This window comes from Manis javanica, chromosome 7 (genome assembly GCF_040802235.1).
Source record: "Manis javanica isolate MJ-LG chromosome 7, MJ_LKY, whole genome shotgun sequence".
NCBI classification, from domain to species: domain Eukaryota; kingdom Metazoa; phylum Chordata; class Mammalia; order Pholidota; family Manidae; genus Manis; species Manis javanica.
In genome coordinates this window covers 522,908-546,750 of record NC_133162.1, presented here as the reverse complement: position 1 = coordinate 546,750, position 23,843 = coordinate 522,908, and the positions used below count along the sequence as shown (strand labels likewise).

At 61.3% G+C, this 23,843-nt stretch overlaps 2 protein-coding genes across 6 annotated transcripts in view; both read right to left on the bottom strand.

Moving 5' to 3' along the window:
- Positions 1–719: 719 nt before the first annotated feature.
- Positions 720–12,867, bottom strand: ADAM8 (ADAM metallopeptidase domain 8). Of its 2 annotated transcripts, none has more exons than XM_037011327.2 (24): positions 11,248–12,867; positions 10,311–10,414; positions 9,364–9,440; positions 9,122–9,200; positions 8,956–9,032; positions 8,444–8,627; positions 8,128–8,190; positions 7,942–8,010; positions 7,518–7,687; positions 7,330–7,411; positions 6,914–7,062; positions 6,647–6,824; positions 6,332–6,421; positions 6,029–6,218; positions 5,857–5,938; positions 5,396–5,558; positions 4,852–4,929; positions 4,175–4,259; positions 3,410–3,524; positions 2,934–3,120; positions 2,494–2,556; positions 2,231–2,311; positions 1,241–1,321; positions 720–914 (listed from the first exon to the last, which is right to left on the bottom strand). In XM_037011327.2, exons 1-24 carry the CDS (start codon positions 11,291–11,293, stop codon positions 867–869), a joined length of 2,541 nt encoding a protein of 846 aa, XP_036867222.2. In that variant the 5' UTR covers positions 11,294–12,867; the 3' UTR covers positions 720–866. The 2 variants fall into 2 exon arrangements, with proteins under 2 accessions (XP_036867222.2, XP_036867223.2); XM_037011328.2 differs by having other exon boundaries at positions 2,231–2,281; positions 11,248–12,863.
- The window catches only part of TUBGCP2 (tubulin gamma complex component 2), a 21,322-nt gene continuing 10,346 nt past the window's right edge, over positions 12,868–23,843 (bottom strand). For all 4 annotated transcript variants that reach the window (XM_037011326.2, XM_017657671.3, XM_017657674.3 and 1 more), the window contains 13 exons: positions 20,996–21,203; positions 20,563–20,762; positions 20,055–20,244; positions 19,389–19,534; positions 18,192–18,372; positions 16,705–16,885; positions 16,173–16,345; positions 15,779–15,907; positions 15,289–15,409; positions 14,607–14,750; positions 14,000–14,128; positions 13,191–13,354; positions 12,868–13,089 (listed from right to left, as the gene is read on the bottom strand). In XM_037011326.2, the coding sequence (XP_036867221.1) occupies positions 12,960–13,089; positions 13,191–13,354; positions 14,000–14,128; positions 14,607–14,750; positions 15,289–15,409; positions 15,779–15,907; positions 16,173–16,345; positions 16,705–16,885; positions 18,192–18,372; positions 19,389–19,534; positions 20,055–20,244; positions 20,563–20,762; positions 20,996–21,203 (2,096 nt within the window). In that variant the 3' untranslated portion in view covers positions 12,868–12,959. The remainder of the gene's footprint in view (positions 13,090–13,190; positions 13,355–13,999; positions 14,129–14,606; positions 14,751–15,288; positions 15,410–15,778; positions 15,908–16,172; positions 16,346–16,704; positions 16,886–18,191; positions 18,373–19,388; positions 19,535–20,054; positions 20,245–20,562; positions 20,763–20,995; positions 21,204–23,843) is intronic.

Genomic DNA, 23,843 nt, shown 5'->3' with positions numbered 1-23,843 from the left:
TGCAGGGAGCCGGGGGAGCTGGGACCCTTCAGGAGGAGCCCTGGCCATCCCGTCTACCAGCTGCATCTCTCTGGGCCAAGGTTCTTGCTGGCTGGGAGGCATGACCTCCACACCGTCCCTTGTGCGGAGGACAGTGCCCCGGGCAAGCTGGCAGCGGCCATGGCCTGGACCCCGTAGGTGGCTCCCCAGCCTTCACTGCCTTCGCTAAAGCCGCAGACCAGGTGGCGCCCGGGGGCCGAGGGGTAGTCCATCCAGCCAGGTGTAAACACCTGCCATGGGAGGCACTCGGCACCACAGGGCAGGTTGGCATGGCCGTTGCTGGGAGACCATCTGGAAGGGCCTTGGTGGCCAGAACAGTGGGATGCCAGGTGGATGTTAGGCCTTTAGCGGGAGAGCCGGGGCGGGTGCCAAAGGGGGCACATGGCAAGTCCCACCCTCCCTGATCTGGGCAGGGTGGCGGGACTGCAGGTTTAGGGGTGCCTATGAGCCCGGGGAGTGTGCAGGGGTGCAGTCGGACACCGCCGAACTGTTAACCACTGGACCCCGACGCTCACACGGTTTACACACACTCCAGCAGTTTAATGAATGCCTCCTGTCACTGCCAATAACTTAATTGTAAAATACACGGTTTTCACTAAAGCTTCAGCCTTACCGGCTGTGCATCTGAGCTCTCCAGGGACCCAGACGAGCCCAGCACTGGCCCCGGCAGGGAGCCGGGTGTGGGGGCGCAAGGGGCAGGGAGCCGGGTTGGAGGGCCAGCTCCTCCCTTTGGGCTTCTGGCTGGGGGCCAAGGCCCAGGGCTCCGTGGTTCTTCTTACAATCAGGCGGACAGGTGCACATGCCCCCGGTGGGTGGGAGCTCAGCCATCAGCTCCTCTGGACCGGGGGTTTCAGAGCAACCTTTGGGCCAACTCCCTGGGAGGAGGAAAAAAACCTGATTTTAAAAACCAATGGCTACAATAGGCACCGCTCAACCTTACTTCCTTTCACTCTTCTAGAAAACTCAGTTTCCTCAGCAATGGGGCAGCCCTCGCACAGTGAGCATAGCCACAGCTGCGGTGCTGACTGCCGGCACCCTGAAGGGCCTTTTGCTGCTTTGGCTAGTGGGAGAAAAAGATTCAGTGGCCAGTAGCCTGGCCATCGTGCTAGTCCTGCCGAGCAAGGCGTGACCTCACTGGCGTTCAGGCTGACCTACCCCTGATGAGGACCGGGAAGGCCACTGCCCTGGGTGTGGGGCTCACCTGGGTGGGTCCGGGCTTGGCTCCTGCAGCCCCAGACTTGACGGGTGGCACTGGAGGTGTGGAGGTGGGCCTCCTGACCACCTGAGAGGACAGACACACTGCTGCCTAGGGGTCCGGGCCCTGCGGGGGGAGGCATCTTCCCCCACACTTTGGCTGCCACCAGCCCATATGGCAGCACCCCACAAAGCCCCTACCCCACCCCAACGTCTCCTAGGAAAAGCTCTTCAATTGCCAGAATGTAGGTCTTCGGAGGTTCAAAAGCCATGAATTAACAACCAAAGTTTGCATTTGTTTGCATTCAGCTCTCCCAGGGCAGGAAAGGGGGTCTGGGATGGAAAGCTAAGGGCCCTGGCCTCACCCCAGCGCCCCAACACCTGGTGACGTCCGGTGTTTGAACGTCCCAGTAACAGAAGGGCAGCACTTGGGCGATGTCCGCTCCAGGCACAAGCTCCCTGCAACCTTTGCCTGGCTGTCAACACTTCCTTGGCAGAAATCTTACTGCCCAGTGCGCCCCCCACAACTCTTTTTTTCCATCAAAAGTCTCCTAAGACTATTTTTGCAACGTTTCTTAAAGTCTAAAATTAGTTAAAAATACTAGTTAAAAAGGAAGGAGAGAAACAGAGTCTCTTTTAAGCAGATGCCACCGCTACAGCCAGGCTTCGAGATCAGCCAGAAAGGGTTCAGGGCAAGTCCAGAGGCCGGGAGGCAAGCTGCAAACAGGACCCATTCTCTGGGTGAGGCTGGGAGCACTGAGCCTCCTCTCACCAAAGGTCCAATGACTTACACTTGGGAGATTTTTCCAGAACCCCTACAGCCTCACAAACCCAGGGGAGTGCCCAGCCCCTCGCAGCACCCTTGACCTCCCCCAACCCACAGCTGTCCTGTCCTGTAGGTTCTGGCTGGGATGTGGGGATGCTGGGGGTCCGACCGCCCTGTGGCCAAGGGAGGGCACAGCACAGCTGGGGGCTCCTGAGTGGCCAGGCCTCTCACCTGCTTGGGCTTCAGCACCGGGAGGGGTTTGGCAGGAGGGACAGGTCTGAGCTGGCGGGACGGAGAAGGAACAGTCAGGACCTGCGGCCCCACGAATTCAGTTTATGTCCTTGCTGGGCTGGGGTGATCAGCCTTCTCAGGATGCAGTGGCCACTGCCCTGGGGGACCTGGCCCACCAAATGCAGACCCCAGACCCTCCACCTCCCAGGACCCTCCTGGTGCCCCCGAGATGGCCTGGCTGTCAGGCTCCCACAGCCACTCACCTGGCTTGGGGTCTGCTGGGTGTAGACGGGGATGGAGGGCGGCCTGGACATGGAGGCTGGAGGCTGCAGGGAAGAGCCATGAGTTTGGGTCCCACAGGGCTGCCCCAGCACAGGAGCCAAGGTTCCTGCCCTTCTCAGAGGGGGGGTAGTGAAGCCCTGTGTGTGCATGGGGGGCTCCACCTGCCCCACTGCCCAGCAGGCCCCTCAGCCACATGCACCCTCGGAGGTGCTGGGCAGCAGCAAAGGGTGGCGGGGGCTCATCGTTGCCCTCAGATGGACCCTCACGGGCCAAGTCTCAGGTTCTGTCAGCAGCTCATGCCTGTCCTTGGACAGCCCACCTACAGCCTGGGTTCCACCCACTGGCAGCTCCTCTGAGGCCTAGGGAGAGGATGGGGCAGCCCCCCGAGACTATGGGGCACCGACAGGACTCAGGTGCTTACAGCTGGGGGTGGCCGTTCTGTGGTCACCACAGAACCCCCGGGCCGGGGGCACTGGCTGGGGTGGGTGGTAGGGACTGGCTCCAGGGGTCCTGCAGTGGGGGCCAGAGCCCCGCCCTTGGCTGTCGAGTGGTGCCCCTCCTGGAACAGGGGGTTGGAGAGCCCCACAGCGGTCTTGGGCGTTGAGCTCCTAGGGAGAAAACAAAACAGTCAGTGCATCCTGGCCTTGGGGTCCAGCCCAGGGACTAGGGGGCTACTGGACATGGGACCCCACATGGTGTGCAGGTCACAGCCACACAAATAGGGAGAGGCAGCCTCATGTGCCCCACCAGTGACGTGTGTGCTCCACCTGTGACTCACGTGCCCCGCCAGTGACGTGCTGATTCTCTCCTTCCTGAAACGGCTGTGGGGCGTTCCCAGCAGGGACAACAGGAAGGAACTCTTGCACACGCAGGGGTTTTGCAACTGAAAGCACTCACCTCCAGCGCATGCGTCGCCAAGCCTTGAGGTAGATGACCACGCCTGCCAGGGTGAGCACCAGGGCCACCAGGAGCAGCACAGCCACCAGCACGGCCACAGGGCGTCTCCTGGACGCTGCAGGCACACAAGGCCAGGCTCAGGCTGTGGGGGCTGGCAGGGCCCTGCCTGGCCAGCCCGGGCCGAGGAGGGGCACCTTCCTCAGACCCCTCCTTGGCTGGGCCCAACAATCCAGAGCCCGGGCTCCTCCCCACAGCCGAGAGGCTGTCTGAGGACCCTCGGCACTAAGGCCCCGTCCATCACACCAGGCCTCCAGGCCCTCAGGCGACCCAGCAGAGGGCTTGCTGGTGGGTGGCCCTAGGCCCACAGTGATGTGGGCATGGCCTGGCCAGGCTCTGGAGGCCTTGGTGGTGTGGGCAGCTGCCCGCTCAGTGGCCACTGGAGAGGGAGACGCTTGTGGGGGGATGGCCCCAAGGTTCCTGGGCCCAGGGGATAGTTGAGGACCCCACAGAGGAGCCAGGGCTGCCCTGTCACCCTACCTGCACCCCTCCGTCCAGGACAGGGCCTCCCTTCACATGTATGGCCACTGGCTGCTGGGCCTGCCCTAGACCCATGGGGTCAGAATGCTCAGGGGGTGCAAACCCACGTCTTTAACAATGCCCCTCATGGCCTCAGGCACAGGGCTTCCTTCTCAGGTCTGACCGGGTGGTCTGAGGAAGCGGGACCCTGGCCATGAGTGTGAAAGCCCTGGGGTGGGCCGGCCCTACCTGGCCGTTTGTGTGACAGCAGCTCTATGCAGTGGGGTGGGGCCCAGCCTGGCTGGCAGTGGCACTCCCTCTTGTGGTTGCACACCTGTGGGGGGATGACCAGGGATCATCTGCGGCACCGCCCAGCACCATCAGCCCTCATGGACGCTCTCTGCAAGGATGCCCTCTGCTACGGTGCTACCAGGCCTGACCTCAGGCCTGCAAGGGTCTCTGCTATGACCCTCACTGATGAGGACAGGCAGGGCTCATCCTAGGGCCTGGCTCTGAGTTTAGGGCTGCCTTACTTAGGGCCCTGCCACAGCTGACCAGGCGTGGAGCAGGGCTCTGCCCCACACCACTAGGATTCCCAAGCAAAGCGAGCATATCACAGGAGAAGACGCAGGGAGGTCTTCTCTGGGATGGTGGCTCCCCCATCGCCCACACAGCTGCGTGGGTCACTGAGGCCCTAGGGCACTCCCACATCTCCAGACAGAATGTTTCAGATCTGACCTATTCCAGTCCACATGTCTACCCACGTGTCCACCCACACAACAGGCCAGGCTGTCTGCATGGGACAGACACCCAGACCCTCAAGAGCATCAGGCCCGAGGCCCCAGTGGGCTCCGAGTGGCCCAAGCTCAGCCTACAGGTGTCTCAGAGCCCATGGAGAGACAGCAGGCTGTCCAGTGGCCACGTACCCCGTGGTTGCCGCACTGAGCGGAGCAGTTTCTGGCTCTGTAAACTTGCAGGTCCTGGCAGTGTCCTTTCCAGCAAACCTGGAGGGCCGTGGGGATCTCCTTAGATATCCAGTCTAGACTCCTGCTTGAAGGCCTGACCCCTACGCCCCACCTCAGCTGAGGGTAACCAAAACCTGCAGGCTGAGCTTTGGGGTAGGGACACTGTGGCCAGCACATCCAGGATGACCACCTGCTGGCCACCAGGGGCACTGAGGACGGGCCCCACAGTCCTGAGAGAACTTGCAAAGGTAAAGGCCTTCGAGCCACGTCATATGGGAACAGGCTTCACCAGCAGCTCCCTGGGCACCTACCCAGTCCTCCTGCTGCCCGCCCTGCTTTTTGGAGCACATGAGCTCGCCTGTGAGGGACACACGTCAGGGACCTGGGGTCCAGCAGCCTGGCCACCACGTGGTGCATGTGTGGGTTTGTGTGAGTCCCGGCCCGCGGGAGCCCCTGGGAGCTGCAGCCGGCTGACCCCTCCACAGCGGCGGCCCCGGGTACTCACCTTCTCCTCACCGCACTTGGTGCCTTCAGGCACCGGCTCATACTGGGTGCTGCGCACCCTGCCAAGTGCCTGGCAGGATGCCAGGTGGGATGAGCGTGTGCAGGAGGTCCGCTCCGGGGGCTTCCACCCACCCTCGCAGAACAGGACTCCACATGTGTCGGCCCTGTGGACAGAGGGACTTCGCGTGGAGCCAGCTCTGCTGGGTCCCACTGACCCTGCTTGGGGTGCTCCCAGGAGCTGCGGAAGATGAGGCCCAGGCCCCTTGGACAGGCTGCAGGTCTGCTGATGGGCAACCACACCCCTGTCCTACCTCCCACGAGGGCAGCATACTCAGCCCTGGGGGTCCTGGATAGCAGCAGGATGGACCCCATGGAGCACCCCTTTACTCAGGCCTGGGACTCCTTTGTGCAAAGAACCCTCTAAGGCAGCCCCACTAAGGCTTCCATGTCCTGGACACTCACCTTCCAGAACCCAGGGGGCTCCTGCCCCTGCAACCTGGCAGGATGCCGTAGGTGTAGCACTCCTCTGCAGCGACCCGGGCGCCTGCTGGGCCAAGAGCAGGTCAGGCCCTGCTCAGGACCCCCAGCCACCCCCAGGCCTGCAGGCCACCCAGCCGAGGCTTGTGTCCCTCACCTGGCCCCCACAGGTCCCGGCACCTCTGGGCCAGTGTGGGGCAGCTCCCATCATAGCAGTAGCCCCCTGGACAGGGCGTGCCGTTCTCCTGAAAGGCGTCCTCTGGGCACCCTGGCGCCTGGCCGTCACAGTATTCCTCGAGGTCACACCTGTCCCTCGTGGGGCGGCACAGCTCCCCAGCTGGCTTCACCTGACCCAGGAGAGCGAAGCTCACCATAGGCACAGCAGGCCTCAAGCAGATGTGGGCCTGCTGCCCCATCCTGCGTCCCGGGGCCCCTCTCCCCGCTGGCCCGGGGCACTCACCCTGCACTCCTGGCAGCAAGCACCCTGGGCGCACTCAGCCCCCACAGCCAGCTGGCAGGTGGTGGCGTTGCAGCAGTGGTTCTGGCAGTCCTGGGGGGAGGGGGCAACGGCCAAGGCCTGAATGGCTGCATGACCCTGAGGACCCAGGGTCCAGCTGCCACACCCCAGCCCCAGCTTCGGCCCAGTGGCTCCCTCCCAAGGACCCAGTGGCTGTTACGGGGATCAGCCATGGGTACACAGGGCACCTGGCAGGTAGGTGTGGACACCCTAACCTGAAGGCTGGGGAGCAGGGGGGTGATGGCACCTGCCCTATACCTGGGGTGGGCCACAGTCACACTGCTCGCCCCGCTCCACGAACAGGTTCCCGCACACGGGGCCGCCCAACAGCCGGTCAGGGTCTGGGGCATTCACCAGGCAGGCCGTGTGGGGCTTCTCCACGAACACCTCCAGGTCGGCCCGGCTGCAATGGCTGAACATCCTGGGGAACTGGGAGCTGCGTCGGGGGAGCTCAGTCAGGAGAGGCGGGGCACACTGCAGGGTGCCTGCTCTGCAAGCCCACGCCAGGCTGGGGGGCCGTCCTACCCGATGCTGGCCGCCATGACGCAGCCACCGCCCTCCCGCGGCACCGGGCAGTAGCAGCCTTGGACGTTCTCGTCGTGGTCCATGCCCAGGTTGTGGCCCATCTCGTGGGCTATGGTGGATGCCACACCGACTGGGTGGTGGTGGTGGTCCTACAGGAGAGGCTGTGCTGGCCGTGTGGCACCTGCCCACCCACCCACCCTGCCAGCCAAGGGGCCTGGTGTCACTCCACCAATGACAGCTCTTGAACAAAAACGAGTCAACGGACCCTCCAGGAGGCGGCCATTCAGGTGTGACCATGGGGACAGTGGGGGACAAGCACAGGAACCCAGTCCCGAGGTCACCCCCCATGTTCCCCTTTGCTCTGAGTGGGCTATGCACCCAGCCTGGCCAGCAACCCAGGCTCGTGCCCTCCGCACCTGGTTCACAGCCCCTGAGTCCCAGGAACACATGGAGGACACCCTGGCCAGGCCCACGGTGGTCCCGGTGAAGTCAATGCCGCTGCGAACAGGAGTGATGTTTGCCTGGGACCCCAAAGCCGGGCCCCTCTCCCCAGCAGCACTCCCCACCTGCCCTGGAAAGTGGCCTGCACCCATGGTCGACTCACGTGATAAGCTGTGTGTTGTCATGTGGGTGCCGCCCTGCCAGGCTCTGCGCCCGCCAGGCCAGGAAGTTCTCCAGCGTGATGTTGGCATGGGAGCTGACATGGATTTTGTCCCCACTGTTCCAGACCTCCAGACCCACCAGGACCACGCGGAAATTGAGCTCCTGATAAAGCTGGGAGGAGACAGGGAGCTCAGGATCAGGCTCCAGGGTGGGAAGGGCCAGGCCCCAGGGCTAGAGCTCCCCAGCCAGGCAGGAGCAGACTCAATCTCCCTCCCCACATGAGAACCCTACCTGCTGCCTTCCTCCCCAAACAGGTGCCCCGAGACCTCTACAACCAGGGCTGCTATTGGGCTGAGTGAAGCCTGGTTGGAATGGTGCTTTGGTACTAAGGGCCCCGGAGCCCCTCAGGGTGGGAGGGCCCCCACCTTGTCCACGTGGTTCACCACCTCCAGCACTCTCTTGTGCACAGCTTCTCTGCTCCCCAACAGCCGGAACTGGGGAGACAGCACACCTTCAAGCTGCAGCACCCACAGGTACCTCTCCACCCCATCTCCTCCCTGCCTCTGGGTCCTTCTGCTGCACCCCCACGCCACCCACCCTGGCCCTGGTACCTCCATGCTGTCCACAACCACAAACAACTCCACATAGCGGGTCTCTCGGGGTAGCGGCCAGTTCTGGGGAGCAGTGAAAAGGCCATCAGCTGCCCCAGCCCAGCCCTACTGGCCTGGGGTCCTGGAGCTGCCCCCAGCCCCTGTGCAGCGCTGGGGGAGCCAACCAGAAGGCTCCACAGCTGCAGGGGAGTGCCAGGCTCAGTCCACCAGCCACGGAATAGGCCCAGGCCCACCCCCACTCTGCCAGGCACACTATGAGTCTGGGGGATGCACAGGCCCAGTGGACAGGGCCCCAACTGGCCAGGGCCTGCCTCACCGGGGGCCTGAAGGCTGCTGAGATCCTAGGCCCCAGGACCTCATCCAGGCTGTGGTCGCTGACCCCACAGGTCCCGGCCTTCTGCTGCAGGTGCTCCGCCTGGTACAGCGCATGCTGCCCTTCTTCATCACTCCCACCAAGGGGCTCAATCAGGTGGACAGCTGAGCCGGCCCGGAAGAAGCCCCTGAGGGCAGAGGGGAGCCAGGTGGCTCTGAATTAGGCACCCTGCCCAGGAGGGACAGGAGGCCCCTTCTGGTGAGCGAGGGAGTGGTTCCACTCCACACTGGGCCAGGTGGCCCCTGGGGGGGTGATGTGCTGGAGAGCGCCCAGGGCCCTGGGGCAGCCCCAAGGCTCACGGAATCTTAGCTCCTAAAAAGGACCCAGACAGCCAAGTGCAGGTATCCCCTAATCTCGCCCCTTCCTTCTTAGCCCTGGTTTACTTCTCTGCAAAGTGGGGTGGGTGGCGCCAGGGCCCTGATGCTCTGATGCCCCTGCTGGGTCCGAGCACCCACCTGAGGCCAACACAGGTGCTGAGGCTGGCGGCCGAGTGCTCCTGCCCCTCCACGTGGCCCTGGTAGAAGCAGTGGTCCTGCAGGAGGAGGGCATGAGGGCTCCTCGGCCCAATCCTGGGACCCCCCCTCCCACACCACTAGCCGTGAGTGGCCACGAGGCCCCTACCTGCCTCGGTAGTGGCTCTATCACCTGGGAGCCATCGGCCGCCGTATAAGTCTCCGTGTAGCCTGAGCCCACCAAGTCCCTGGAGAAGAATCACTGTGGTGCCCGTCTGCCTCCCTTACACCCACCTCTGGTTTGGAGAACAGGTTGGGCCAGGGAGCCGGCACCCAGGACACAAGTGTGCTGGGTGCAAGGGTGGGCAGCCTGGGGGTACTGAGAACCCAGCAGGCTCAGCCCTCACTCACCTGTTCTTCCGCAGATGCAGGGTAAAAGTGTGTCCTCGGGCCTCAAGGACATAGCTCACACTGTCGGGGTACAGTCCCTGAGCCAGGGGTAAAGAAGGGGTCCAGGGTGAAGGGCCCTGCTCCAGCCCACACCCACCTCAAACTTGGGGGCAGGAATACCACCCAAGGCCCTTAAGGCTGGGGTACCCAGCAGCAGCCTGGGAGCCCCTCAGAGGAGCCTAGGCACTCTCCAGTTCAGGCAAATACTAGCAGGCAGGGTGCCTGGGCTGAGCATGTGGGGAGCTCTGCCTGAACCTCACCAGTGCCCCAGACCTGTTTCCCACCTCTCTACACAAGAGTAACGATGAAACGCTTCTAACCCAGGCAGCAAAGGAGGTGGGGCCTGCAAGCAGCCTGTTCCAGCACCAGGCGCCCACCACTCCCACTTGGCACCGCGCTCCACTGGGGCTGGGGGCACGAGACCCACCTGCCGGCGGGGAACGCCCGCAGCCGGAGATGAGGGTGTGTGAGTGGCTCTGGGCTCACCCACCCCTCAGGATGGCATGCAGGCCTGTCACCAGACACCCAGTTTCAGGAATGCCCCCAGGCAGCCCAGGGACTTCCAGCCCAGCCCCAAACACCCTGAAAGGTGTGTCATCAGCAGACCCGTGGTGAGCCATGCCCTCCAGCCTAAGAGGAATCTGACTTAACCCCCCCACCCCCACCCCCCGCGTGAGTGAAACCCCAGCAGGCGGGGAGTGGCCACAGGTCTGGTTCCTGAAACAAGGCAGAGCCCTGCAAGCAGGCCCCCCCAGGGCTGACTCAGCCGGCAGCTCCTGGGCCGGCAGGGGGTAGCTGGGCAGCTGGGCGGGGCACCCCTTCAGGGGGCTGTAGAAAGGCTAGCCCCTTGCGTCCCACTGGGCACACCGTCCCTCTCACTGAATGAAAGCAGCTCTGAGGAGTCTTACCGAGTGGGAGGGCAGGGCTCTGCGGGCACGGGCTCCTGGCAGGCGCCGGGGCCACACCACCTCATACTGCTCCACGTGGGGCAGGGGGTCACTGGGGGTGACCACTGCGGGAGACACCAGGCTGGCCTGGGCGCGGGTCCTTGCCCCTCACCAGCCCTTGCGGATGTCCCCCAGGCTGCCCCAGACAGTGCCCCCAAGGTTGGGGGCTGACCTGGACATCCGGCCCTACCAAGGATGAACGGGCCCTGTGGGGGGCAGGCCTGCCACCTAGTACTTAAGATTACACCTTCCATCTCAACTAATCACATACTGCACCAAAGGGGAGGGAGGGGCCTCCTTGGCAGGTAGCTCGCCCAGCCCGGATGAGGAACTGACCGGTATGCACCAACAGATGGTGGAGCCCAGGCGAGGGCACCAAGAGGCTGAAGACCAGCCACTGCTTTGACCCCCTCCCCAAACGTTAATGGCTGTGTCTCTGCACCATTAACTTTCAGGTGTTAAGTGGTGGTCCAGGAAGTGGCCGCCTCCCCAGCTTGGAGTTGGGACACTAAGAAGCCCAACCTGAAGGCACCCCTACCAGAAGAGGTGGGGGCCGGGGCACAAGACCCTTGTGGCTAGACAACCTCCAGGGCACCCCCTGCCCCTCTGCTGGCCCACTGGGCCTCGACCCTGCCTCCCTGCTGGGTGGGAGCGGGCCATCACCTAGAGGCTGGGGCACACCCCAGGCTGGCGGGGTCCTCCACCCAGCTCCCCCCCAGCCCCGGCCCCTGAACTGAGCCCGGAGCACACCCAGGCAGCCGGCCTCCCTCAGGTCCCTTCTGAAGGTCCTGTCTGCCGCTGCTGGGGCCTCCCTGAGGGGCCACCTCTGCACACCAAGGGCACAGGGTCGGGTAAGCCAAGTGAGGGCGCCTGGGGACCCAGGCATGGCAGCACTCACCCTGCAGCCACAGCATGCCGAGCAGCCCCAGGCCAAGGCCGTGCATGGCTGGCGGGGGGTGGGTGGCACGACGGAACGGTGGCCAGGGCCCGGTCCAGGATGCGCTCACTGCTCCGTCCGGCCCTAGCAAGCTGATCAGAGGCCCATCCCGGCGCACCCCGCCCCTTGACCAGCCCTCAGCTGACTGCCAATCAGCCCCGGGATACGGAGGGCGGGGCCATACCTGTGGAGAGAGTATCGCTCCCCCGTCATTTTTCCAATTTCTGCTCAGTTTTGGGCCCCTAAGCTGTATCCAGCACGTGGTGAGAGCTTCAGGGACGGGGCTGAATTAAGGTGGGGTGCAGCACAGACTTCCCGGGCCCCTCCCTGGAGCGGTGAGGGGCCAGCCCCGGGGTGAGGTGTGGCCCAGGGGCCCTTGGAGAGGAAGTGTCTGTGAAAGGCTGTGCCTGGGTTTGAGGCAGGTGGGCGTGTTCTCTGACTTCCTGGGCAACAGAAAGCCCTGGGGTTCCTGCTGGCCAGGGGCTGGACCCACAGTGGGGGTCCTGGAGGGCAGGCATCTGTCATAAAGCAAAGCCACGTAAACACAAATGCTCCTGACAATTTTACTTCTCTCCTCAGTCATGTTGCATATGATTTGAAGAGTTCGAAGGCAGCGAGTCTGGATCAGCAAAAACACAGCTGCTGTGGAGACACGCTTCCTCTCCCAGCTGACAGGCTGGCCTTAGGGCCGGCCATCCCCTACTCAGCCCACAGGACCCGCCACTGACCACTCCGCTCCCATCACCACTGGCTACCAGCACCCAGGACAGGGACACTGTTTCTGGGCCTCAGGGCCAGGCAGGCGGCCCCAAGCTGAGGGCCAGCAGGTGCCTCTGCTCACTGGTGAGCCTTTGAATAGTGCCACGACTCCGGAAAATCTGTGTCTGCACACATCACGCCTGCGCATCCTGCAGACTGGTAGGGAATAGAGCCCCCAGCTGTCCCCCTGCAAGGTGGTGGCCAGGGCAAGAGCTGCCCACACTCTGCCCCATGGGGACAGAGCTGTGAAGCCTGGACTGTCTCGAGGAGCCCTGCCAAGATCACCTGGAGCACGTAATCAGAATGGAACTTCACAAATCACTCACACGCACGCACGCACGCACGCACACATCAGCAGATAGGGGAGGCTTGGCCAGGAGTGTGGACAGAGGGGCCTAACTGGGGGGTAGGCACAGGGAGGGCAAGTGATCCCAGAGAGGCCCACAGCAGGAAGGGAGGGGCACCACACAGGAGCAAAGGGCCCCGGCAGGCACACCCACGACCCAATCCCCTCATCCCATCGGGCTGTGCTGTCCCCTGGTGCCCAGAACAAATGCAATGGCTGAGGGCTACTGGTGCTGAGGCGGCCCAGCCCAGCTCTCTGGATAGCAAGCAGGGGGACTGGGCCTGGGTCTGGTCCCATGAGACCTCCTGATAATATCTTCAGCCTGCCCAAATGCTGTTTCCACAGTCTTTGAGGCCAAAAACATTTTGAAAAATGACCCTCTCCACCTGAGGAAGCACAGGGCTAAGCAAGCCCATGTAGACAACCGTGTGGTCTGGGGGCTCTCCGAGGCAGCCCACCCAGAGCAGACGATGAGCTGAGCAGACCAGCCTCAGGTTTTTATTTAGACGGTACACACAGCAAGGTGCAGCCAAAGCTTCTGAGCCCTTCCTGTGGAGCACCCACGGGCTCACTGCGCAGTGACGGCCACCCTGGGCACCAGGGAACCCCGCGGCACAGGCACATGGGCCGCCGCCCTCTGGCTCCTCTCTGCAGACAGGCGCTCCAGGCGCTCGGTGTAGAAGCCGTTGAAGTCGAGCCTGCGGGCAGGAGGGGTGGTGTGGGGGCGTCTCCCTGTGGAGGTGAGAGGGACCACAGGGGTAGTGGGTGGGATGGATGGAGGTGGGGCCACCCCACCCACCTGGAGATGACGCTGGCCATGCCATGCTCGCAGTCGCTGGTGCTGTAGATGCTCAGCCGGGCCAGCAGGTCAAGCAGATGAGCTGAGAAGTTCTGATCAAACTTGCTGATGGCGGCCTCAAAGCTGGAGGCTAGCTGGGGGGCATCCACATGCTCGGCCAGGTGCTGGAAGACAGACAGCTGAGTCCACTGGCCTCTGGCCCGACTGAGCACTAGCTGTTTGACTTTGATTTTTTTCGACAGAAATGGATTTTGGGAAGTTTTCATTTGGTAAGAGGTACAAAGTGAGATCATCATAAAATCCCCCAACTAGGGGATGTAGAGACACAGTTGGGGTGCTGGCACCCTGCTCTAACCGCCACACAGAACCAATATGCCAGCGCACCTTGTGTCTTACGTGGCTCAGAACCCTCAAGATGACAGCATGTCTTCTCCTGGCCACCTCCCCACAAGTGAACAGACCAGAGGACATGGGACCACGTCTGGGCTCCATCCAGGGCTAGAGTGGACCTGGGGCTGACCCTCAGGATGGAGCCACATGGCCCTTCTTAGTTAGTGAGAGACTTTATCATAGGGACAGCAAGGCCACAGCCCCTTGCCTGCTGACGGCCAGGCCCTCTGCTGGGCACCCTGCGACTCAGTCACACCAGTCCTGGGCATGCCCTCTGGACACCCAGAGCCTCGCCTCCAGCACACGTCTCTGTGGCTAGCGTTTAGAGTCAAAGGCAAGACTCAACAAGAGCGCGGCCACAACACCATCCATGTTGCCAGGGACAGGGAGGCCTCACAGACCGACCGGCGGGCGCGCACCTTCCTGGCGAGCTCCTTCCGGGCACGCTCCTCGGCCCGCTCGGCCTCCGTGGGTGGCCCCAGCATCGTGCCATGCTCCAGCGTCGGGCGGCCCGGCTCACTGTCTAGTCTCATGCTCTGCGTGAATCTCTTCGGATTAGGAAGAGACGCCTGTTAGTCACCCCCAATTTGCTCCAAATGAAACCCTGGCCGCTGTACATCTGGGCCTCTGCAGCCTCAGGGGTCGCTTCACTCAGGGAGGCCGCCGAAGACGGCCCACTGTGTCACTGCATTCCCACACCTGATCCAGAGCAGGACTAACTGCTCCAGAGATGGTTTGTGTGTGGCGTCCCCCCAGTGGGCTCGACATCCAAGGAGCTGGCACACCCGCTCCCATCGCCTCTGTAACCAGCCACAGCACGGGCTCTCCTGTTGCCCTCAGGCCCTCCCCAGTGCCCTCCAGCCCTAGCAGACCTGTGTCACCACCTCTTCCCCCATGTTTATTTTGTGTTCTTGTATTTGAGCACTGCAAGCAACATGCCCTAACGCTAACCCAAGCTCTGACAACAGAGCCCCACGTCAGAACCAGCAGACAGGGTCCCTTGGCTGCCGGCCTGGCGCTGCACACCTGCATGCAGTTGGTGAACATGACGCACACGGACATGAGCTTGGAGAAGGCGCGCAGCAGCTCGGGGTTGGTGAGCATGCAGTCCTTCAGGCAGCTGTCCAGGAAGCCCGTGTGGTGTGCCAGCACGTCATCAATGTTCCGGGCCTGGCAGAGGGGACCCTGCTCAGATCAGGCCCCACGGCCAGGCCCGTGGGCTTGGCACACTTCTGTTCAATTTTCTTTTTTAAGTGATCCTGTGGTCTTTTGGGGGAAAGCTTCAAAATTCCACTAGAAGAAAATACTGAACATGGTCCCCAGACAGGTCCCAGATTTGGGCCATAGAAGACAGAATGCAACAGGAAATTCTGCCAGTGGCCACTTTCTGCCTCTGGAGTCTGGTGACAGGCGAGCCTTCTGGCTGATGGGCCCAGAGCCCAAACGAGCCGCACTGGTGGCTGGGAGCCTGGCAACCACGCCCTCCTCTGGCACAACCCCTCAGGTCCCCCACTCGCTCATGCTCCCCGCGGCATGGAGCCCGAGCTGAGGGGACAGGCTCCCCAAGGCTCTGAAAGCCGTCTCCAGCTTTGGGACAGCTTGCCGCTGCCATCTCCCAACACCTGACCCGCTGGTCCCTGGACCCTCCATGGAACGTGCCCTGCTGGCAGCGCCTGCTGACACCCTGCGCCACGGGTCCAAGACTCACGGACTTCAGGCTTTTCTCGAGGGTGTGCCAGGTGGGCTCCATCACCTCGAAGGCTGTGTAGTACTGGATGTTCTGGACAAAGTTCAGCATGCGTTGCTGCAGAGTGAAGGCGCCAGCAAGCCTGGTGGGCAAGAGATGCAGATGGCACATGTGTACCTTGGGCGTGTCCTGAGGCTTCCTTGACGCGCCCTGCTTATGGTGCCCACACATCCACTTTACCGCCATGTGGCTCTGCAGGCACTGGTAGGGACCACCTGAGGCAGCACCAGGTCCTTAAGGGCTGGTGCTCAGGCGTGACCAGCCTGCAGGCCTGCACGGGGGGTCGGGCATGGAGCCAGCGTCCCATGTGGTGGGTGATGGCCCCGCGCTGCTGTGCAACACAAAGCGCACTGTTGGACCTAGGCGGAACACACACCTGACCACGGTGCGGCGGCCATGAGTGAAGAGGAGACCCACTCTGCTAGGGCCAAGAGCGAGCCGAGACACGTACCACTTGGCTGAGCGCAGGGGGCGCTGCTTGGCAGCTTTGTTGCTGATCCACACACTGCACAGCTGGCGCTCCACGTGCTTGCAGTAGAACATGTGCCTGAAGAGCATCTGGTAGCGAGTCAGGGCTTTCCTACAACAGGGAAAGGCACATGGGACTTGGGCCCCTGCATGGCTGAGGGAAGCTCTGGGTGCAAGCAGACAGCACTTCGGGGTCGCTGACACACAGTTCTGCACCCAGCCTCCAGGCAGCTGGCGACCCCTACTGTGCACAGAAAGACGGGAAGAACTGCCCCAAGTGCCCCGCAGGATGAGGCAGTGACTGGGTGGGCACAAGTCTCTGTTCCTGGCAAACCAGAATAAACATCTGAAGCTGGTGCTCGGGGATCAACACTCACCGGTTAATGATCAGCGACAAGGGCCACTTGACTACATAGTCAAAAGAAAAGGCCTCCAGACCACTCAGCGTGAGCTCAGTGGGCTCAGCCTGGACCATCGCCTTCTCCTGCTTGGTCTCGATGGCCAGAACCCGGAGAAGCTGAGTGATGAGGTCGTGAGGCATCAGGTCAATCTTGGCGAAAGGGAAATAAAAAAGCGTCAGGGCTTGACACCCACCAACCCCACACCCAAGCTAGAAACCCAGACCCAGGACTGAGCTGGTTCCTCCCAACAGGGACTCTAAGTCGGGGAGGCTGGCTTAAAAAACTGAACACCTACTGATGAGCTTCATTTAAAAAAGTAATCACTTTCATTCATAAGAGAACAAAAAGTGCAGAGACTTGTTTTAAAAATACCCCGAGGGGTACAGAGGAAGAGCATGGGCAAGTCCACACCTGAATCCCTGGGGATTTAACCTTTACGCAAGCAGCAGGCCCGTGGGCGGAAGCCACATAAGTCACGCTGGCAGGCTGCCGTCTGGGGTGGCCCTACCGTGAGGTCATCCTTGAAGGGGTCTGTGTTGGCGGTGCTCATGCGCAGGGCCAGTTCCAGGAGCGCCTCCAGGCGTGGGGGAGCGATGCTGTCCACGGGCTTCTTCAGCTCCTCCTCAGTGAGGTCCATGAAATGCACGAAGAAGTCCCCCTGGTCCATCAGGAAGTAGCGTTTGATGGACCTGCGTGCAGGACAGGGGGGGTGGAGGTCAGCGCGGCTCCCAGGCACTGCCAAGGCGCGGGGTGTGGAGACGAAGTACTGGGCACCCCCACGCGGCAGCGCTTGTACCAAAGACATTTTTAAAAGGGCAGAGGGCGACTTGCACTGTTCACCATGTAAGAACTTACTCGCTATGTAAGAACTTGTTCGTTATGCTTCAGAAGATTGGAGACTGTTGAGAATTAGGCTCGGGGTTGATTAATGATTATGCATTGAGTCCTCTATACAGAATTTAATTGTTGTTAACAACCATTTGATCAATAAATACGAGAGATGCCCTCTCAAAAAAAAAAGAATAAGGGGGTAGGAGAATAACCTCAGGGGAGCTAATTTGGCTGGGGAGGGACGTTGGGCAAGCCATCTTTACGATGTGGCATTTGAGCTGAGTTATGGGGGGATGTAGAAATTAGCTAGCAATGAATGGAGGGTGTAGCCTTCCAGGGAGAGGGTACGGTGCATGGAAGGCCTGTAAACAGGCAAACATGTGGTACATTCAAGAAATGTAGCCCAAGAGTCATGAGGAAGAGAGAATAGCAGAAAGCAGGGCACAAGAGGCCAGTGGAGGCCAAGCGGCACGTAAGTTAGTTTGGACTTTATTCTAAAAGCTGCAGAGAGTCATCAAAGGCTTTTGTCTGATGTACATTCTAAGAAGATGGCTCTGCCACTAGAGTCTCACACACTGGCAGTGGGAGGTGTATGATAAAATAATTTCGGAAAGATGTTTCATCTCATTTACAAAAGCTGAATGTCTGCTGCTCCATGACCAAGCAATTCTGCTCCTGGGTAAATAGCCCCAAACTCTAAACTACCCAAATGCCCCTAAGAATAGAATGGTCAGGTGAATTATGGTATATAAGAGTGGAATATTACATTGCAATGAAAATGAGGAAACCACTGTTACCTGCAACAACTTGAATCTCACAAACTTAATAGTGGAGAAAAACAAATACAGAAGAAGAAGAAAAAAAAAAGGGCAGAGGGCGAGCAGCAGTTTAAAGTGAGCAAAGAGAGCATTCAGGCGGCCCTCCGGGGACGGGGCAGGGCTGGGAGCTGAGCCTCAGCCCAGGGGGCAGGCAGACTACACCCCTCGGGCCTGAGGGCAGCATGACTGATCGCAGAGTGAGGACCCGCATGGGAGGTTCCTGTGCACCAGTGCTCAGGGGGACGCCCTGGCAGCAGCCCCCGTTCCGCAAACACCAGAACTGCTGGCTGAACACACCGTGGGCAACACGCACCAAGCAGAGGCAGCAGCCCCAGGCAGAGCGCACCTCAGGTGAGCCACGAGCTCCCTCTCCTCCAGCAGGAAGTCCAGCAGGACCTTGCTGGCGTAGCTGAAAGCCTTCTCGATTTGCTCGACGTACGCTCGCTCCTTCAAAGTGTAGATGACCTCCTTGGCCACTGGGCAGGTGACGTCGTGACCGCACTCTCTGACCACATTCAGGTATTTTCCTGAGAAGAGGGGTAGGAAAGCAGGTCGTACATGTGACAAATCACAGGCCTGAGAGAACAGACGGGACAGACTAGACCGCCCGCACCACAGGGGCTCCTCATGCCTGCATCTCTCTGACCTGGAGCAGAGACCACCCCCAGGAGCCCTGGGCACAGACTGACTTAGCCCCCTGAGCCAAGGCCCGGTCTTCAAACCCTCTGCTCCAAAGCACTGCCAGCCCATAGGGCCTGAGTCCCATTTGCCCTCCCGTGGTGACAGGTGCCTTGTGATACAACTCTGTCCCTGGCCCCTGGCCTGGAGCTCCTACACCCTTGGAATCTGGTTACTCCTGAGCCCCTTCAGGACGGGAAGGTGGGACAGGGATGATCACCAGGGACCAACCACACTGAGCGCCCCACCCCCAACATGGGGGAGGGGAGGGGTGCAGTCAGAACCCCCAGTGCCCAAGGGTTGACTCAACGTTACTGCCTCATCTCAGAGCCTCCACAGAACCCTAAAGGGAGGGTTGGGAGCGTCCAGGTGGTGGGCACCCCACACGGGGAGGGTGGGGCTCCCCAAGTCCACCTGGCAGAAGCTCCTGGGCCCGGGCCTGTTTGTCTGCATCCTCCATCGCATCCTCTGTAATAACTGGTGATCTAGTCGGCAAGCATGCCCCAGAGTTCTGCGAGCCCTCCTAGCAGACTGCTGAACCCTAGAGGAGTCATGGGAACCCCCAGGGTGCAGCCACGTCAGACAGTGGCCTGGAGACCCAATACTGGTGATGGGCAGTCAGTGTCAGGACTGAGGGCACTAGGAGGGCACCCAGCTGGGGTCCCAAGACCTGGAGAACTGGACGTTGGCATGGAAACCCCCACGTCTGGAGTCAGAGGTGCAGACTGAGAAGCAGCTCTCCTTTAAGTGGCAGCAGGGCCCTAAAACTAACTAGTAGAGAGGAAGAGAAGGTGCACGAGGCTCCCTCCCAGGGCCGGGGAACGAGCACGGGCAGCGGGGCGCTGGGCGGGGGCAGGCGCCTCACCGGTGCTCAGCACCTTGCCGGCCATCTTCTGCAGGAAGGACGGGATGTGCCGCTGCACCACGGTGTACCTCCGGTCCCAGTACTTGTCGTTGTAGTCCTCCTGGATTTTCTCCTTCTGCAGCTCGTGCTCCTCCACCATGAACTCGCTGGAAAGCGGCAGGCGCTGGTCACGGCACAGTGTGCCACCTCAAGGGCAGCTGCCCAGAGTCCTTCTCAAGGGGCGAAGGCGGCCCTGCCAGCCTCGCCTCGGGGCAGGTGCCAATCTGAGCTCAGGATTCAGGGGTGGGGCGGGAAGCTGGTCCCCTCACCTGGTTCCTTCCCATGGTGAACAAGGCCACACACAGCCCTGCCTCGGACTCACCCAGGTCAAAACCCCACCACACAGTGGGAACGAGACACCCTCCCGCTACAGGTGGGTCACTTGGAGAAACAGTGTCTAGACCACAGATGTAGCTCTCAAACATGTGACGAATACATCTTAACACAATAGAATTGATTCTCTGTGAGCCAACACCCCCCATTTCACGTGTCCAGGTACCTCCTGCTGAGCCCAGACGCATGGGGCTGTGGGCCGAGTCCACGCGAGGGAGGCGACTGCCCCCTGCCGCCGAGCGGGAGGCAGCCGCAGAGCAGCTCAGGGGTGCATCCCCGCCTCTCCAGCCCTACCTGTAAGGGTCGTCGATGATGCCCCTGTAGATCCACTTCTCCAGGATCTCGAAGTAGGGCACGCTGGCAGCCTTGGTGAGGTACAGGCACAGCTCCTGCGCCTGGCTGTCACCCGTGTAGCTGAAGCTCCGGTCGTGGAGGAGGCTCAGTGTTGACCCTCCTACACACTCGCCTTTGTCCACTGAGGTGGCTGCAAGGAGGTGGTGCGTTACGACAGACCGGAACACTCTGTCCCCCTCCAGCCTCCACCTTACAGGGACAGGCGCTTCTTTTTTGGGCTATACTCAAACTTTAAGGTGATAGCTGCTAATAAAGTTTACCAGTGAACTAGTTTTCCTTCTGCAAATCAGTAAACCATGAAGCAACACAGGCTTTGGTCTCAGAAGCCCAGGGCCCAGGTGTAAGGATGAAGCCTGCACCCCAGCCCGGGAGGCCCCAGCCCCACCCGGCATGCACCACTCCGGCAGGGACCTGCCCCCACGGCCCACAGGCGCGGGCAGGAGCATACCGAGGGCAGCCAGGATGTCCACGGTGCGCATGGCCGGCTGGATGTAGAACCAGAGCTTCTGCAGGGACAGGAGGCCTTGCCTCTGCAGCTGCTCCAGTTGTGTGACCAGGATCAGGTACTCCTTCACCAGAGCTCGCATGGCCGCCGCCAAGGCGTGGTTCACCTGCCCGTACTCGAAGGAAGACTTCTCCTCAATGAACCTGAAAGGAGGGGCCCCTGAGCAGCCCAGGGAAGGCGGGACGAGGCCCCCATGCCCCAAGGGAGACTGGACACAGGCTCCCTGTGCTTGGCCTCAGGCCCCTCTAAATGTTCCAGCAGTGAGGCTGGGTCACAAGGTGGATGCTCCTCAGAAGAGCATGTGGTGACCTTCGCCAGCAGCAAGTGTGAGCACCTGGCAGGCCGCCTCCAGTACTGGGTCCAGTCTGGTGCCTACCTGGTCACAGTGGAGTAGCTGGCAGCCACCGGGAGGATCCTGTTCACCAGCTCCCGGATAGACAGGTCCAGGTTGGGGTCCACGAGGAAGGTCCGGTTCTGCCGCCCAGAGAGGGCCTGGGCAGTGATGTATCTGCCGTCCACACCCACCAGCACGTAGAGGAGGTCCTCCACCACAGCCGACTCCTGGGAGGCCAGGGGCAGCGAGCCTGTGGGCGAGACACCAGCTGGCCACGTGCCTTGCCTGCCCACGGAGCTGCCTACTCTGCAGACCTTTCACCTGATGTCTGCCACCCCAACAAGCCATGCTCTCACTTGGCTCCCCACAAGTAATTTCCTCAAATGCTTATGGACAAAACTTAACTCATGCATTTGGCTCTGATTGATCCTCTTGGAACACCAATGGATCCCCAACAGCACCCCACAGGCTGGGGAGCCTTAAAGCACTAGGCAAACACAGCCCAATGGGCTGTCTGGACTGTGATAATGCACTTCCTACTTGTCCATGGGGCATTTATTACTACTTGGTAAGTCTGGGGTACTCCGGCATAAAAGGAGATCTTCCTTAAAAATTTCAAAACGCCGCCAATTCTGATCACACACAGTGTGAGATGCTTCCCTCAAAACCACCCCAGGGACTTGAGGAGGCAGCCTTGGTCCAGGGCTGCCCACTGAAGGCCTCCAGCCCAGCCTCTCAGTCTGAGATGCCCACGCCCAGCCTCGGGGGCCGCACTATCCCCACACAGACGCTGTGGCGCACCTGTATCAGCCCCAAGGTACCCAAAAGCTGGGCCTGGCTGCTCAGCACACTCTGGGTTGACAGCCCACTGGCACCACGCCCCATGCATCGTGCATCTGCCTGCTAACGGCGGGACACAGGCTCCAAGCACAGCCGCCCGTCCACCCACAGTCATTCAGGATTCAAAGTTAAGCTCTCAACTGCAAGTTCTGTCTTCTCCACATGACTCCAGCACATCCAGGACCAGCAGACCCACCACTTGGGGAGCAGCTGGAGCGCCTCCCAGGAACTGTCTCCAACCCCTGGCACCATTCCTGGGAATCTGAGCAGCCACCTAGCAGTGCCAGCTGCCTCAAGGGTGCAGTTCCCAGCTGGCCGGCTGCCAGGGCACCCAAGGCCCCAGAGGCCAGGCCCTCCTTTCCCTTCTAGCACCCCCACCTGCATGCAGAAAAGAGCGCCCCAGGCCAGGCTGGCAGGAGGCAGGCTGAGAACAAGGAGCTAGTAGGTGGCATGGCCAGCCTTGAGCTCTCATGGGACATGGGGGCACTCCAGGGCAAGGGGACACTGAGCAACAAGGTGGGCCAGGAGGCCGAGCCAACCTGCTTGGGTCTCCACAGCACCCTGGGCCATGGGGATCGCACAGCTAGCTCTGACAGGGCAGGATTCGGGGCTCACATCTACGCCCCAGCACAGTGCCACTGGCCACCGGGGTCATGCTAAAGAAAACCAAAAACCCATTCTTCAATCACAGCAGCCACATGTAATGTCCGGGAGCCCCATGTGGCTGGTGGCACTGGACTGAACACAGCAGATTGGGAACATTCTTTCATCACTGAAAGCTCTGTGAAGTTGCTGAGCCCCAAGCCCGTGACAAGCAGATGGACAGTCTGGCCCAGAGGGGTGAGCAGAGGCAGGGGAGCTGGATGAGCAGGTACCCAAGTCACCAAGCAGAGCATGGACACCAAAGGGAAGATCAGGAGCCCATTGGACGCATTCAGAGCCACGTGAGCCCAGAACAGAAGACACGTGCTGGGAATGTGACCGGATCACGTAGGGGCATTTGGTTCCTTAGGAAAGACAAGGCCGTGCCTGGAAACCAGAGCAGAGGAGGAGCCTGCAGAGCCCGTGGGAGAGGCCCGTCCAGGCAGGCAGCAGCCACAGGGCCTGAGCCCAGGCTCAGAGACCGCAGCAAGGGCTGCTGCACAGACATGGCACCCACACGGCCCAACGTTGAGAACATGGATGAGGGTGATGAGATTCACAAAGCCCCCTGGCTGTGGACAGCACGGCCCAGCCGAGCAGACAGAGCTGGAGGAAAGAAGCATGCACCAAAGGGACAGTGGGGGCCCTCAGCACACAGGGACAGCCCCCCAGAGCCAGGGCAAGAGGGAGGAGCAGGGCCTCGAGCAGGGCGTTGTGCATTGGAGAGCCCACCTCCACTCTGGGGAGGGCCCCAGATGAGCATGCTGAGGACACAGGGGTCTGGGCAGGCACAGTACAGTGGCAGGAAAGGCCTGTGACAGGCGAGAAGCCAGATGGCCACATGGTAGATGCCCTTGTAGGGACCTGCGGTGCCAGGCTAGGGCGTGACAAGGGCCACAGTGACACAGGGTCCCCATGTCCAGATGAGGACGCTGACCTGAGGGCAGACTAGGGTCCCCATGGTGTGCAGCTGACGCAAATGCCAGGCTGAGCTGTGGCTGTCCCTGAGGTGGGGTGCTGGGAGAAGCCTAGCAGGGTAAACTCTGTTCATACAACAGGGGACTTGGCATACAGATGCCCACGGAACCCACCTCCAGAGCCTACAATGTGGCTGCAGCCCAGACACAAGCTAGCCGCCTGGTGCTATAGAGAGTTAGTGGCACTAAGTGTCCATCACATGCCACCCGTGGTGATAGGTAAGTGGTGGTGGTGGCAGCGGCGGCAGAGTGTGTGTGTGTGTGTGTGCGTGCGTGTGTGCGCGCGCGCGCACTCTACTCAGTTCACTGTTCTTCTGCATTGGGTAGGAACTGTTCCACACAAACACTCCCAAGCTCGTCTTCTCCTGGAAAGCCAGCCCCTGCGCCCACCTCAGGCCTGAGCTGCCTGCCCATCAGTCCAGTTCTGAGTC